Here is a 13,997-nt window from a genome sequence, read left to right as displayed (position 1 = left end):
AAATATGTGACTTTGTTAAAAAATCAATATGGGAAGAGAAACCCAAGTATAAATGAAAAGTTAACTGTCTTCAGAATTTAATTTGTTTTGTAAAATTTGACAAGAACTGTCTTTTTACAGTTACTCATATTTGTAATTATTCTTTGGAAGGTCTTAATTACAGAACATGGTGACCTGGGGAATAGCAGATTTTTAGATCCAAGAAACAAAATTTCCTTTAAGTTTGATCACTTACGGAAAGAAGCAAGTGACCCCCAGCCAGAGGACGTAGATGGAGGTCTGAAGTCTTGGAGAGAATCCTGTGACAGTGCTCTAAGGGCCTATGTGAAAGATCATTATTCCAATGGCTTCTGTACTGTTAAGTATCTGCCTGCTTCATTATTAAAGAATGTTTTATTTCTTACATTTACCTTATCCTTTGGGGGATTTGGCCAGGCAAACATCACTTCTTCTTAAGAGTCTCCTCTGTATTTTATTCCCTAACTCATTTTTGAAAGAGTTTGTATGAATGGAAAATTTTATATGGAAAATTCTTTTTAAAAATCCCAGTGCATAAAAATATTAAATTTCATTGTATCCTATTTCACCTTTGTCTTATTTATTCATCAGAAATTGCCTTATTATCCATCAAAAAAAGTTTTTAAACATCTTTAGACATGGGGAAAAAGTAAATTAAGATTGTCAAGACAGCTATTGCCACATTTATAACTTTTTGGTATAGGCATTTTTATAGAAAGGTACTTCTTATATAGTTTACATGCTTTCAGTGGATTGTCAAAACTATTTGAACTATTTTTTTTTAATCGGGTAATTTGACTTTTTTTTTTTACTACCTCTTGATATTAAAAAATGCTACATTTGACTCTATCATGATTTTTCCTTTGTAAAATTGCAGATATGATTTAAAAATGTCTATTAGAATATTTTCAGTATGTAATGATGATGAGTTAAATGGCAGTAATAGAATATTAGTTAAGAGCCCTTACTTGAAGCCATACTAACTTGTTTGAATCCTTGTCTTGCCACTTAATTAGCTATGTGACCTTGGGCAAAGGAGTTAACATCTCAGTACCTGTTTTCACTTACAAAATGGAAATAATAGTTCTTACCTCATAGGATTGTTGTGAAGATTGAATGAGCTAATAATGCATATAAAATGCTTGGAAAATGACACAAAGAAAGCTCTGCCTAAATGTTGGATATTGTTATTATTACATGTTTTTTGTTTGTTTTTTGTTTTTTAAATAATGGAGAAAACCCATTATGGTGGATAAGTACAGTTCCATTTTGCAACCCAGTATTGCGAAGGAAGACATGACACACACTCTTTTAGAAATTGACTTTTTTCTACTTAACATTTGTTACCTATTTAAAATTTGGCACTACCTGTTCTTATTTTGGAGAGCTTCTACACCAAGTAACCCTACTTTGTCTTTTCTCACTTGTCTTAGCTAACGGATGAGCTATAGAAAGCCATGGAATTGTTCTAACAGTGTCTACTGTATCCAAGTGCTTTATATCCTCAGAGCTGTCCTGCTTCATAATTCTTAATGTCACCTCAATATTCCCTATGATATTTTCTATATCGCGTGTTCCAAACCATGCTCAATGTCCTTAGGCATCTTTCTGATCCCCCACATTTTAGTAAGACTGACATGAAATCTTTTTCTCTTCTTTCTACACTCAGCAATCTTCCCTCTTCCACTGTACTTAATCTTAGGAAGACGGATCCTTATTCTTGATTTTATATTATCCTATCTGATACATTTCTCTTTACCTAGAAATAAATATTTTTATTTCTCCTGTCCTTAAGGAGAACAAACTTTTCTTCAGTCATAATAATTTCTGTAAGTTACTTCTCTTCTCTTTTTCTCTCTTGCTCCTCCTCACTCTCCTCCACTTCTTTCCTTCCCTTATCTCTCTCTGCTACATAACCACACCTGGGAGCATTCTGCTCCTACTAGTGCCACTGCTTCATTACCTATCTACTTCTTAACCCTGTGAATTTTGGCTTCAGTCTCTATAGAAATTTCTCTCTGAGGTTATTGATGGTTCCTGAATTGCCTGACTCAGTATCCTTTCCTTCATCCTTGACTTCCGTATGCTATTTCACACTGAGACCAACCAGCTACTTCCAGAAATTCTCTTTTGCTTACACTGCTCTGTCAGCACCCTTTACTCATTCTAAGTCTGTTTGTACTTCTTTTCTTCTCCCCAAACTTTGTAAATGTAGGCATTCCCCATTGCTGTATTTCTCTCTCTTGAAAGCTCATAGTTATTCAGTATAGGGAAAGTAGACGTGAAAACATTTTGTGGACTGTAAAGCACCATTTGTTTTTTTTTTTTTTTTTTTTTTTTTCCTTTGTATTGCATTTCTGTTTTCCTCTTCCACATTAAGGAACAGTTGGGGTTTCTAACTACTAGCTGAATTTCCCAGTTTGTTAATGACACTACCATCTTTCTGGTCATCTCAGCATGCAAATACTTTGGCTCTTTCCCCTTTTTTGCCCTTCACTTGCACTATTTTGCTAGACTTGGTTATGCTTCTGCATCCTGATACCCACTGATACTACCCTGACATATTGCCTAGATTTAATGCTCTGGCCTCCTAACCAACTTCAGCTTTTCCTCCATTGTTCCGGTTATGTTGTTTTGGTTCTGTCCGTTGCCTGTAGAATAATGTCCAGACTTTTTACCTTACATGTAGAACTACGGGACTTAAATCTATTATCCTGGATTATCACCATTTCACTGAACAATCCCCCAGTTTCCTGTCTGAACAGTTTACTCATCTTCCCTCTCAGTCTCTGCTTATGAGTATCTCACCTGTCTTGTAAGGCCCAGCCTAACTGGCATCTCCCTTGTACCCCTAGTCAGGAGTGGTATTTCCTTCTGCGTTCATTGTACCTGGGTCTCTTGTGGAACTAAACATGTTCTGCTCTGTGTTCACATCCCATGAAGTCTTGTGAGTTATAAGCTCATCCTGCCTGATTCTTTGTCTCCCCCAAGAACTTAGTATGCTGCTTTTGTACAGTGTTTGTCACTTAGATTAAATGTTTTCAGAGTCTAACTTTTTTTTTTTTTAACAATAGGTTTATGCTAAAACTATAGATGGGCAACAGACCATTATTGCATGTATTGAAAGCCACCAGTTTCAGCCTAAAAACTTCTGGTAAGAAAGCAGATGTTCTCTTCTATTTGTATCTAACTTATATTGGAAAGAAACCAAACTGGCAGTTGAAACTTGGTTTTTAATCTAACTAGTTTGGGATAACTTATTTGACTGAGAGACTTCAGTTCCCCATCTGTAAAACGAGGGATTTAGATATGAACATTTAGATTCCTTTCAATTCTGAGATTTTATAATCTATCTTTTTAAAAAGTGCTCTTAATATCGAGTGAGAATAAGTGATTGATTAATAAAGTGCCTAGTTGAAAATCTGAGTTTTACTTGGGTTTGGTTAATAATACGTGAGTTCATTGCAAAACTCAGCAGCCCATCCATCTGTGTGTGGAAGAACCTCCCATGAACAGTATAGGCATGGTTTTCTATTCCAAGACTGAAGAATGAAAGTCAAAATAACTTAGAAAAGGCTTATGTTTAGGCACTTGGATATAGACTTATATTTGAGTAGACAGAGCCTTCGATATGTCAAACTGGAAATGACTTTTCTCCCCCTTTCCCAAATTCTCTGCCTTAGTGGCAAATCACCTCTTTCTTGGGCTAATAGCTAACTATGCAGTCTTGTATGTGTTTTAATAGGAATGGTCGTTGGAGATCAGAGTGGAAGTTCACCATCACACCACCTACAGCCCAGGTGGTTGGAGTACTTAAGATTCAGGTGAGACCCCACATGTTAATAGGCCATGTTAAAATGTCACATCTTGAAAACAAACATGGAAGTTGGTATTTGAAGTAAGGAACAACTATATGTAGATAGATGCAAAGGAAGATGGACGGTAGTAAATAGAAATAGGAGCCTCCTTTGTGGGGAGGTAGTTAAAAAGAGCTATTCTGGATTGATAAAGGATAGTCATGTGGTATGTACTGCTTGCTTATTATTTTTCTCTTCCAAATATAACCTAAGGTTTTTCCAGGAATTATCAAATAGCAGTTCTGGGGGCACCTGGGTGGTTCAGTCAGTTAAGCATCTGCTCCTGATCTCAGCTCAGGTCTTGATCTCAGGGTTGTGAGTTCGTTCAAGCCTTGCATTGGGCTCCACACTGGGCATGGAGCCTACTTAAATAATAATAATAATAATAATTTTTAAAAATAGCAGTTCTAAGAAAGAGGAAAACAATTATTAAGTGACTAAGTAGCAGCTGCTATAACTTACTTAGGGTCCCTTGTATATTACCTCATTTAAGTGTGTACATAGACATAAAACTTAACTCTTTGCTCTGAAAAGAGCTACATGAATGGGATTATTGTTTTGTTTTTTACAGTAATAACAGAAGATTTTAAAATCAAGTAAATAACAGAGGAACTAGAGAGAATTGCCAGGTGTCATCAAGTATGGAATATAAGTAACCAAACTGAGCAGATTTCTAATGCTTGTTTCAGAACAGATAGGCAGGTGAATAAGGAGCTTGTTAATTCATTGGATGCCTGTCTGGGTCAGAGTCTTCTGATATCCTAGCAGAGATTTGACTTTCAAATTGAGGGTGATTTAATTCTTAAGCCCAACTAACTCTCAGGTCAGATTAAAAGTTAATGATAACTGAGAAAATCAGTATTTAATCGTACCTCTATTATATTGCGTTAAGACTTGCTTTTATAACAATTAGCAAGAGCTGCCTTTTTAAACGGTATAATTTAATCAGAGCATATGTGGTAGATATCATCTGTACCCACTCTTTTCAGGATAGCTCCCTGCTACAAGTAACAGCAGCTTTCTTCCTGGGAACTTTTCCTAGCCACAGAAACATGCCCGACTCAGATGAGGCAAGCTAGAAATGTTAAATTCACAGCTCTGGAGCAATCTGTAGTGCCATACAAGAGTTGGTAGATAAATATGCCAGCTTCCTCACCCATTAGGTCGGACAACTCTGAAGCATGTTCTGCTTAGTCTTCCAGAGTCCAGGGCCCACACCTATAACACTTTCTTCCCTTCTGTGTCTCAAGACCGCAGTCCTTACTAGTCCTTCCTGAGATTACCTCCCAAATAAACTACTTCCTCTCAAATCTTTGTCTAGGGGTATGCTTCTGGGGGAGCCCAACCTAAGACAACATATATATTATTCTACTTCTGTTTACTGTATATATGAGTAGCCTAATGCTTTAGATCTCCCGTAACTGTGACATTAGCATTAACCGAGTAGCTTACTATAAATTTATGTAACTTTATTTTCTTCTGGAAGGAAGTAGTTGCTTGTGTTTCAACTTTGCCAATGCAAACCAATAAATTAAGTGTATATGTCATAAAGGGTGATAGTTTCTGATAAGACTTCAAATAGGGGTCAGTACCTAGACCTTATTTACACCTTCTAACCAGATTGGCTCATCACACCTTGGGGAAAAGCTTGCTTCATATAGGTATCTTAAAAATCAGAGTGAGAATTACTTGGAAAAGTCACTAAGATATTTAGCCCTTTGGTTATTCTATAGGCAAAAGGGTAGTTCTGGGAAGTCAACACTTTCTGAGGATTTATGTTGATGATAGTCATGTTGAAATTTTTATTAGCAGATGAGACCTAGAAAGGTTTTATTGCTTTTGGCAACTTTGAAGCTGGGGAGATTCTGGCCAAGGATCTCATTGAGGATATCTGATGTCATTGTCCTCCCAGCCCTTGGACTCCTCCCCCTAGGCACCTCAGTAAAATGGTTTGTTCCCTTCCCTGCCCAAAAAAGAAAAAGTTTTGTTTTACAACAGAGTTTGCAGCACCCAGCTGGTTCTTGATCTTGGAGTTGTAAGTTCAAGCACCGTGCTGGGTATAGAGATTACTTAAAAATAAAATCTTTAAAAATTTTTAAAAATTAAAAAAAAAGCAATCCTCAGAGTTTAAGCTTAATTTGTCATTGGTGTATTAGATAATGAAGTCAATATTTTTAGAATTTTCAACTGAGTTTATAAACAGCAAGCCTTAGTGGCCTTATTCTATATTCCTGTCCGTGTTCTAGTTCTTACGACCCATGCAAACCAGTTGCATAGTCCTTATTTTTGGATAAAAAAAGATGTGCCTTGCATAATTCCTTCTTTCAGATGGGTTCTGAGACACCTGTCTCAAATATGTAAGTCCTTGTTTCTTCTCTGGACAGAGCTCCATTTTTTTAAATATCCCTCATCCTGTTGGTACTCACTCCTCTTCCTAGTGTTCTTTTCAGCCTCTGGACTTTCAGTTTCTAGTTAAAAAATGATCAAACAAAACTAGTGTCTGGGTGTGACCCACCTGTATTTTGAACATCCTTGTCCTTGTAACATAGGCAAGCCAGATCTGAAGACTCAGAGGGGGCCCCATAGGACCAACCAGGGGGGTCCTTGGTTTTGCATAGGATAGAAATGAAACTCAAGCCAGGAGGAAGTGAGAGCAGAGTTTATTGAATAGTGTAAGTTAGCAGATGGAGTGTCTGGGAGACTCAGAAAAGGAAAAGTGAGTCTCCCCATCACTTGGGGTTAGGGATTTATACTGGAAAGGGATCCAGGGTACATGTTCCTTCAGGAATTCAGGGTAGTTTCCAGTTAAAGGTGAGTGCCAGGTGAACAATAGGTGTATTCCATAAATCACCAAAGGTAGGGTGTGTTAATGCCAGTGTCAACCAAGGTTTGTTCGAAGCTAATGTCCCAGAATGTGCTTGGGATCCGGTTCTTAGATGTTATCAGGTATTTGGGGGCCTGGGATGAAACCTAGAAAATGATTAACTTTCTTGTGTCCCCTTGGAGTGGGAACATAGCTTCTTTGGTTTACTCAGATGCAAAGTATGAGAACATGAGTAAATAGGACTTAGCAGAGAAACAGCAGAAAAAGGGCCTTTCTAGAATGGAGTTCATTCGGCTTCCCTATCTCACTTGTCTGTTGGAATTTTAACCTTTATATGTCATCATTACTTAGCCCAGTCTTTTTTGCCCAGATCTTTTCTGTTCTGATTCTTGCATGTAGGTATTACAGGCATTTATCAACTCCCTGCTTTTCCAGTGTATTCTTAAGTTGTCTTTTTCTCTTTAAACTCCTTTAGAAAGCCAAAAGATGAAATGTAAGTGTTTGGAGAAGGTATGGAAAGTCTAGTTTGTGTTGCGCATCTGGACAGAGTCACCGGTTTTTGTCCCCTTAAATAAGGCTCTGTATGGATTCATATTGCCCAGGGAAGTCCTTTTGTTGCTAATAGGATCGTGGTTTCTGCCTAGATGAAGGCTTGACTGTTTTAATCCCCTTCTAATGATATCTTAGAAGAGTGTCCCTAATGAGACATGTTACTTCTACCTGGATCAGGGAATTTCTAATTTTGTGACAGAACTTAACAGTGGGAGGTATTATGCATGTTGGACATGGTTTTAGTTCTGGAATTTGACCTAATTCATATTCTAGTTCCTCTTCCTACTCTATATGTGAACATGGATAAGTTATTAAACTGCCTCAAGCCTCAGTTTCCTTATCTGTAAAATGGGAATAACGGGCGCCAGGGTGGCTCAGTCAGTTAAGCGTCTGCCTTCAGCCCAGGTCATGATCTCACGGTCCTGGGATCGAGCCCAGTGTCAGGCTCCTTGCTCAGCAGGGAGCCTGCTTCTCCCTTTCCCTCTGCCTGCCAACCCCCCCATCTCCCGCTTGTGCTCTGTCAAATAAATAAAATCTTTTAAAAAAATAAAAATAGGAATAACAATGGTCCCTGTTTCAGAGTTTTTGTAAAGATTGAATGAGATCATATACGTAATAACTAAAATGTTTGGCATAGTGTTTAATGTAGAGTAAGGACTCAGTAGCTGTAGTAGTGCAGGTACAGTTCTTTTTTTCTGCTTTATCTCTACAAACATTCCTTTTTGTCCAAATGTCTCCTGGTGGCCTGGACTAGATGAAGGAAACGGGCAGTACCTAGACTACTATTCTAGCATTATGCCCCAGTTTCACTCCCTCCACGTGATTTTCTTCATAACACAAGCGTAATCTTTCTAAAACATTCCCTTTCCCTGAGTCCCATCACCTTTAATAGGATAAAGTCTGGACTCTTAACATGGTTTATAAGGCAGTTTGCTTTTCAGAGTCTGTCTCCACCTCACATCAGAGCACTGTCTCCTGCCACACTACCCTCCCACACATACTCATCTACAGTGAGTTCTTTATTCTTCCCTAAACTAAACCATTCTCTCGTACTTTTTTTATCCCCTTGCTAGATGTCCTTCTCTACTTGTCCACTTAGGTGACAACTCCTATTTGCAAGACCCTGTTCAAATGCACATAACAAAAGGATACTCTCATCCTATTTTATGTGGCCAGTTTGTAGCCATGTTAAGATGATTGAACCTATCTTGTAAGTTGCCAAAACTTCCTGATATGTCATTGGTTAGTCTGTCTCTTGTGTATGCCTCCTTCTTGCTAATTGGTCTCATAATTGTAGCACCCCACTTTACCATACATCCTCAGAACTGCTTTTGTCTTGCTTTTTTGTAGTCTGATTTGCCAGTAGCATATTTTTTCTCAATTTGTCTTTAACTGTCAATTAAGTTTTTCCTGCACTTGGTCAGATCTACTTACCAATATTAATGATTGTATATGTGGAGGGATGTATAAGGGATTAGGATCCATTAAAATTCCTTGGTTTTCACAGAGAAAAACTAATGTTAGGTTTTATTTTAATTATTTTAATACTCTTAAGAGTGGAATCTTATTTAAGGTCTTTGTATTCACAATACTAGCACAGTGCCTGGAATGTAATAACACATAATAAATATTTGTTGAACTTAATTAATAATCAGTTTCCCCTGCTAAGAAAAGTGAGAATTCTTAAAAATTTAAAGTGTTCTATGAATTTTAACCACCATTGTGAGTTACAGTTGGTCATATTAATATTTTGTTCAGAGTTGGTAAAGATTGGAGATGGCTTTAAAAAAAAAAAGATTGGGCATGGCTTAAAGCATGGATTCATACCTTAGCAATAGGTTTCTATATGAACTACACATAAACTTGCTCAACCATTGTCTCACACAGGTTCACTATTACGAAGATGGCAATGTTCAGTTGGTTAGTCATAAAGATGTACAGGATTCAGTAACTGTTTCGGTGAGTGTGGAATACTTAATATCTGTCTCACTTGTACCTCAGTTTTTTTTAAAAAGTTGATTTTGATCCTGAGTACTGATTCTGCCACTAGAAATTCAGTTTGTTTTCAGTGCTTTGTTTTTGGCAGCTTATAAAAGTATGCAATCAACCCACTATATTAGTTCACAGTCTTTGACTAAATATAAGAAGTCATTATGTAACATAACATGATATAATGACAAATATTGATAATGGCTTTAGAGAATCCACATTTCTTTCTTTCTCAATTGTGAGATTTGCTCAAGGATAGCAATATCTTTAGTCAATAAATACCAGGAAGAAGGAAAGTTTGCCAGCAAATCCTATAGGGCTACATTCGTATCACTAGAGAAGCTGAACATTTTTAGGAATACTCAATTAAAAAGTATGTGTTCTATACCTGGAAAGAAGGGACATAAGTTTTTTTTGTATTCTCAATACTTCTTTATATCCTAGAAGTTATCGAGCACCTTCAAATAGCTTTTGTTTGGGGCACCTGGATGGCTTGGTCGGTGGAGCCTATGACTTGATCTCAGGGTTGTGAGTTCGAGCCCCATGTTGAGTGTAGAGCTTACATTAAAAAAAAAAAAAAAAATCTTAAAAAAAAAAATTGGTCCTGGGATCAAGCCCTGCATTGGGCTCCTTGCAGAGCTTGCTTATCCCTCTCCCTCTGCTGCTCCCTCTGCTTGTGCTCTCTCTCTCCCAAATAAATAAATAAATAAAATCTTTAAAAAATAAATAAAACTTTTTAAAAAATTAAAGGGATACTTGGGTGGCTCAGTTGGTTAAGCATCCAACTCCTTATTTTGGCTCAGGTCGCGATCTCGGGGTTGTGGGATCAAGCCCCACATTGGGTTCTGTGCTCTGCAGAGAGTCTGCTTGAGATTCTTTCCCTCTGCTCCTCCCCCCCCAACAGCCGCACGCACTCTCTCTCTCTCTCTCTAAAATAAATAAATCTTTAAAAAATAAATAATTTTAAAAACAAAAAAATAGCTTTTGTTTATGTTTATCTGTCAATATATACCTTATTAGAAATTAAAACTGAGAAATGTTAAATATTTATTAATTTAAAAATATAATAACAGGGACACCTGGGTGGCTCAGTCAGTTAAGCATCTGCCTTCGGCTCAGGTCATGATCCCAGGGTCCTGGGATCAAGTCCCACATCAGGCTCCTTTCTCATCAGGGAGCCTACTTCTCCCTCTCCCATTGCTGCTCCCCCTGCTTGTGCTCTCTCTCTCTCTGACAAATAAATAAAATCTTTTAAAAAAATTACAATAAATTCATTACTTGTTAACCTAAGTAACATTTTCATGAAAAACAACTATATTTTCCAACCAACAAAAAAAAGAAAAATAGTGCAAAGAATGGCATTGATTTACATTTTTACGAATTGCATAGTGTCTGACTTAATAAAAGACAACTGGATTCTCATATGTGCCCACACATTCCATTAGCCATCAGAGTGATGAAGCCATCACACATCATGTAGCTTCTGGGACCTGCATTATGCACACTTGAGAGGGGAAGTAGAAAAGCAAATGATTTGTCTTAGTGTTGTTGTGAAAACAAAAGATGGTTTTGACTGAAAGAATCTGGGGACTGCTGCTCTAGGCAGAAAAATCTTAACCTTTTAATTCTGTTCTACTTAATGATGAAGAGAGAATGAAAAATGAACCAAAGTGAAAAGGATATGTTAATATTGTACCTGAATCATGTAAAGCAAAATGTGGTTGGTTGAACATCGTAAGTAGCAAATAGAGGAGTATATGAGTTTAACATATATGGCTAATATTGGTGAGGGCATTGTTTATATCATCTTAAACTAGAGATATTTTCAAGGCATAAAAATTTCAAGACATTTGGGGCGCCTGGGTGGCTCAGTCGGTTAAGCAGCTGCTTTCGGCTCAGGTCATGATCCCAGGGTCCAGGGATCAAGTCCCACATCGGGCTCCCTGCTCTGCGGGAAGGCTGCTTCTCCCTCTGCCTCTGCCGCTCCCCCTGCTTATGCTCGCTCTCTCTCGTTCTCTGATAAATAAATAAAAATCTTCAAAAAAAAATATTTCAAGACATTTGGGCATACTGTGGTAGATTGGAAAGAGCATGGGGTCTTTTTTCAGACCCTGTCTTTATCTTTCAAGAGCCATATAATTTTGGTCTAGTCACTTACGAGGATTCTGTTTTCTCATCTGCAAAATGGAGGTGATGCTAATAACAGATCTACTTCACAGGGTTGTGAGAATCAAAGAAGGTAACGTGCATGGGAGCACTTGACAAACTATAAACTGTTCTACATATCTTAAGATTTCTTTAAGATGGTCTTTTCAGTATCCTTTTATTGACTGCTTATACTTAAAAAAAAATCCTATTTCCCCTCTTCCTCCATTAGAATGAAGTCCAAACTGCCAAGGAGTTTATTAAAATCATAGAACATGCAGAAAATGAATATCAGGTAAGAAGACTTGGAACTAATTTTTCTAGATCTTTAGTACCTTATTATTTTGCTGCTAACACATTTTGTTAGACTTCTCTTTGTTCTTTTAACATAAATATCGGTGTTGTTCAGTGTAAGTATGGAGACTACAGACCTTGCAACCTGGCATTGTGCTTACAGTCAAGGTTTCAACATTGGAAGGGATTATAGCCCTAGTTTTAGAAATAATGTAAGTGGGCTTCTTAACTCGCTTCAGAAATGGGAGAGGAGCTTACTAGGAATATTACATCCTGTCTGTCCTTCTTAGAAGACTCAAGCATGTCCTTTGACTACAGAGTTACTTTCCTAATCACAACCATCCATTTCCGTTCAAGCAACTTATCTTCAATTATCTATTGCAGACAGCAATTAGTGAAAACTATCAAACAATGTCAGACACCACATTCAAGGCCTTGCGCCGGCAGCTTCCGGTTACCCGCACCAAAATCGACTGGAACAAGATACTCAGCTACAAGATTGGCAAAGAAATGCAGAATGCTTAAAGGCTGAATGTAGGATTCTTCAGTATGTGGAAAGAAAGGATTCAACATGCGGTCATATGATAAATAAGTGATTTATAAACAAGAGTGATATTTTGCTAGGGCTTTCAGAGCTAACAGGTTTTCTAGCCTCATGGAATACTGTTGAACCTATAGCATCGTCTTGATTCTTTTGTGTTCTCTGCCTTGTAATTTTCTGTTTTCACTATATCTACTTGTAAATTTTTTTTTTTTTTAATTCTGCCACATTTAATGATGGAGAGAGAGAGAGAGATCTATCCTGGAGTCATTTTACTGTTTAGAAAATTTTCCTAGCCATGAAGCCCTGTTACTGATATAGACAGGTCATACGCTCAGTACTTTTCTACTCCTGTCCTTCAAAGCACTTCTGGTACTTCAGTGGTTTTTACTGATCCACCAACAGCTAAAGAGGCTACGCTACAAACTAGCTGAGTGGAAGACACATTCATCCTTCTCCCTCCAACTGCTTTGATCATCATTTATAGCATCTCATAACTGTAGTTTTCAAAAGTTTGGATTGGGCTTTTCAGGTCCTTTTGTGGGAGCAAAGGAAGTTTTCTGGAAATTCCATTATAGTCAGCTTCTCTAGGGAAGTTGTTTTTAAATCCAAAGACTTGAACCACATTCCCTGCACATGAACGTGTTTGCTTTTTTTCTCTTCCCTCATTGTCTCCTTCCCATCTAGTACCATTATAGTTACAGACATCTGCATTTTTAGAAGGGTTTTACCCATTTATTATTTTTTATTATTCAAGAACTGCTGACATACTAGGGATGTAATAGAGTATAAAACTTGAAAAATGCAGATGTTGAAGGAATAATAGGTATCTTGTGCTTTAATACTTTGTGGCAGGATTGTACTATAAGCCGATGAATCAAACAACTATGTAAATCACAAACAAAAACTAAAAATGAACCAAAGTGAAAAGGATACGTTCCAGGCAGTATCTTTCTATTGTAACCTGTTATTTAAGGGAATACTAGTGATTTGTTCTAAATAGGATGTAATGTAAAACTTGTTCCAAATTACTCTTCCTCAGTTCTGCCTGCCAAGAAAATGTAACTGTGATATAGCAACCCTTCCCAGGTATATTGGCAGGTATATGTGTGATCTCAGAATACACAGGTGACATAGATATGATATGACAACTGGTATTGGTGGATTCATTTACATTGTTTACACTTCTATGACCAGGCCTTAAGGGAAGGTCAGTTTTTAAAAAACCAAGTAGTGTCTTCCTACCTATCTCCAAATAAATGTCAAAAAAGAAGGGTGTTTGTGCTTCAGCTTTGTTTTTGCTCAGTAATACAGTCAAGCAAGTTTGTTTCCAAGTGACCTGTTGAGCTGTGTAAGCATTTTTGTTTATTTCAAATAAAATATATTTGTATTATGTGTCATTCATACTATCCATTCATATCACACTATCCTCTGTATCAGGTAGTCCAATAGAAATATACCTGTTTTGTTCTTAAATTGTCTGAGTCTCTCCTTTTCAATCCATCTCTTCAGTTTTTGTTCTCAAGGTAAGATAGAACCGTGTTTGGTCTTATTTGATGAGAATGTTCAGGGTTTCCGAAATTGGTTCCTACCTATTACATATTCAGCGATTATCCAAACACTTGGAAAGAACAGCTCTTTTTTTTTTTTTATTTGAGCATTGTCTCTATGGATAATACTGCTCTTCGCCCAGAGGCTACGGATGGTTCACAGGTTTTTTGGTTTTTTTCTTTAAGATTTTATTTTTAAGTAATCTCTACTCCCAACATGGGCTCAA

The 13,997-nt window shown here is 37.2% G+C and overlaps 2 protein-coding genes across 3 annotated transcripts in view; one reads left to right on the top strand and one right to left on the bottom strand.

Annotated features, from left to right (window-relative positions):
- CAPZA1 (capping actin protein of muscle Z-line subunit alpha 1) overlaps positions 1-13,620 on the top strand; it is a 46,603-nt gene extending 32,983 nt beyond the window's left edge. The window contains exons 5-10 of one of the 2 annotated variants that reach the window (XM_025872432.2): positions 151-357; positions 3,093-3,172; positions 3,764-3,842; positions 9,139-9,210; positions 11,618-11,680; positions 12,064-13,620. In XM_025872432.2, the coding sequence (XP_025728217.1) occupies positions 151-357; positions 3,093-3,172; positions 3,764-3,842; positions 9,139-9,210; positions 11,618-11,680; positions 12,064-12,204 (642 nt within the window). In that variant the 3' untranslated portion in view covers positions 12,205-13,620. The remainder of the gene's footprint in view (positions 1-150; positions 358-3,092; positions 3,173-3,763; positions 3,843-9,138; positions 9,211-11,617; positions 11,681-12,063) is intronic. The other variant, XM_073896137.1, reaches the window with a different exon arrangement.
- ST7L (suppression of tumorigenicity 7 like) overlaps positions 1-13,997 on the bottom strand; it is a 125,404-nt gene that overhangs the window by 107,377 nt on the left and 4,030 nt on the right. The window lies entirely within an intron of this gene.

The sequence above is a fragment of the Callorhinus ursinus genome, unplaced genomic scaffold (genome assembly GCF_003265705.2).
Source record: "Callorhinus ursinus isolate GAN/ISIS: 27379988/994484 unplaced genomic scaffold, GSC_fseal_2.0 scaffold9, whole genome shotgun sequence".
Taxonomy (NCBI): domain Eukaryota; kingdom Metazoa; phylum Chordata; class Mammalia; order Carnivora; family Otariidae; genus Callorhinus; species Callorhinus ursinus.
Note: the sequence above shows the minus strand (reverse complement) of the source record. Positions and strands in the feature narration are given on the sequence as shown.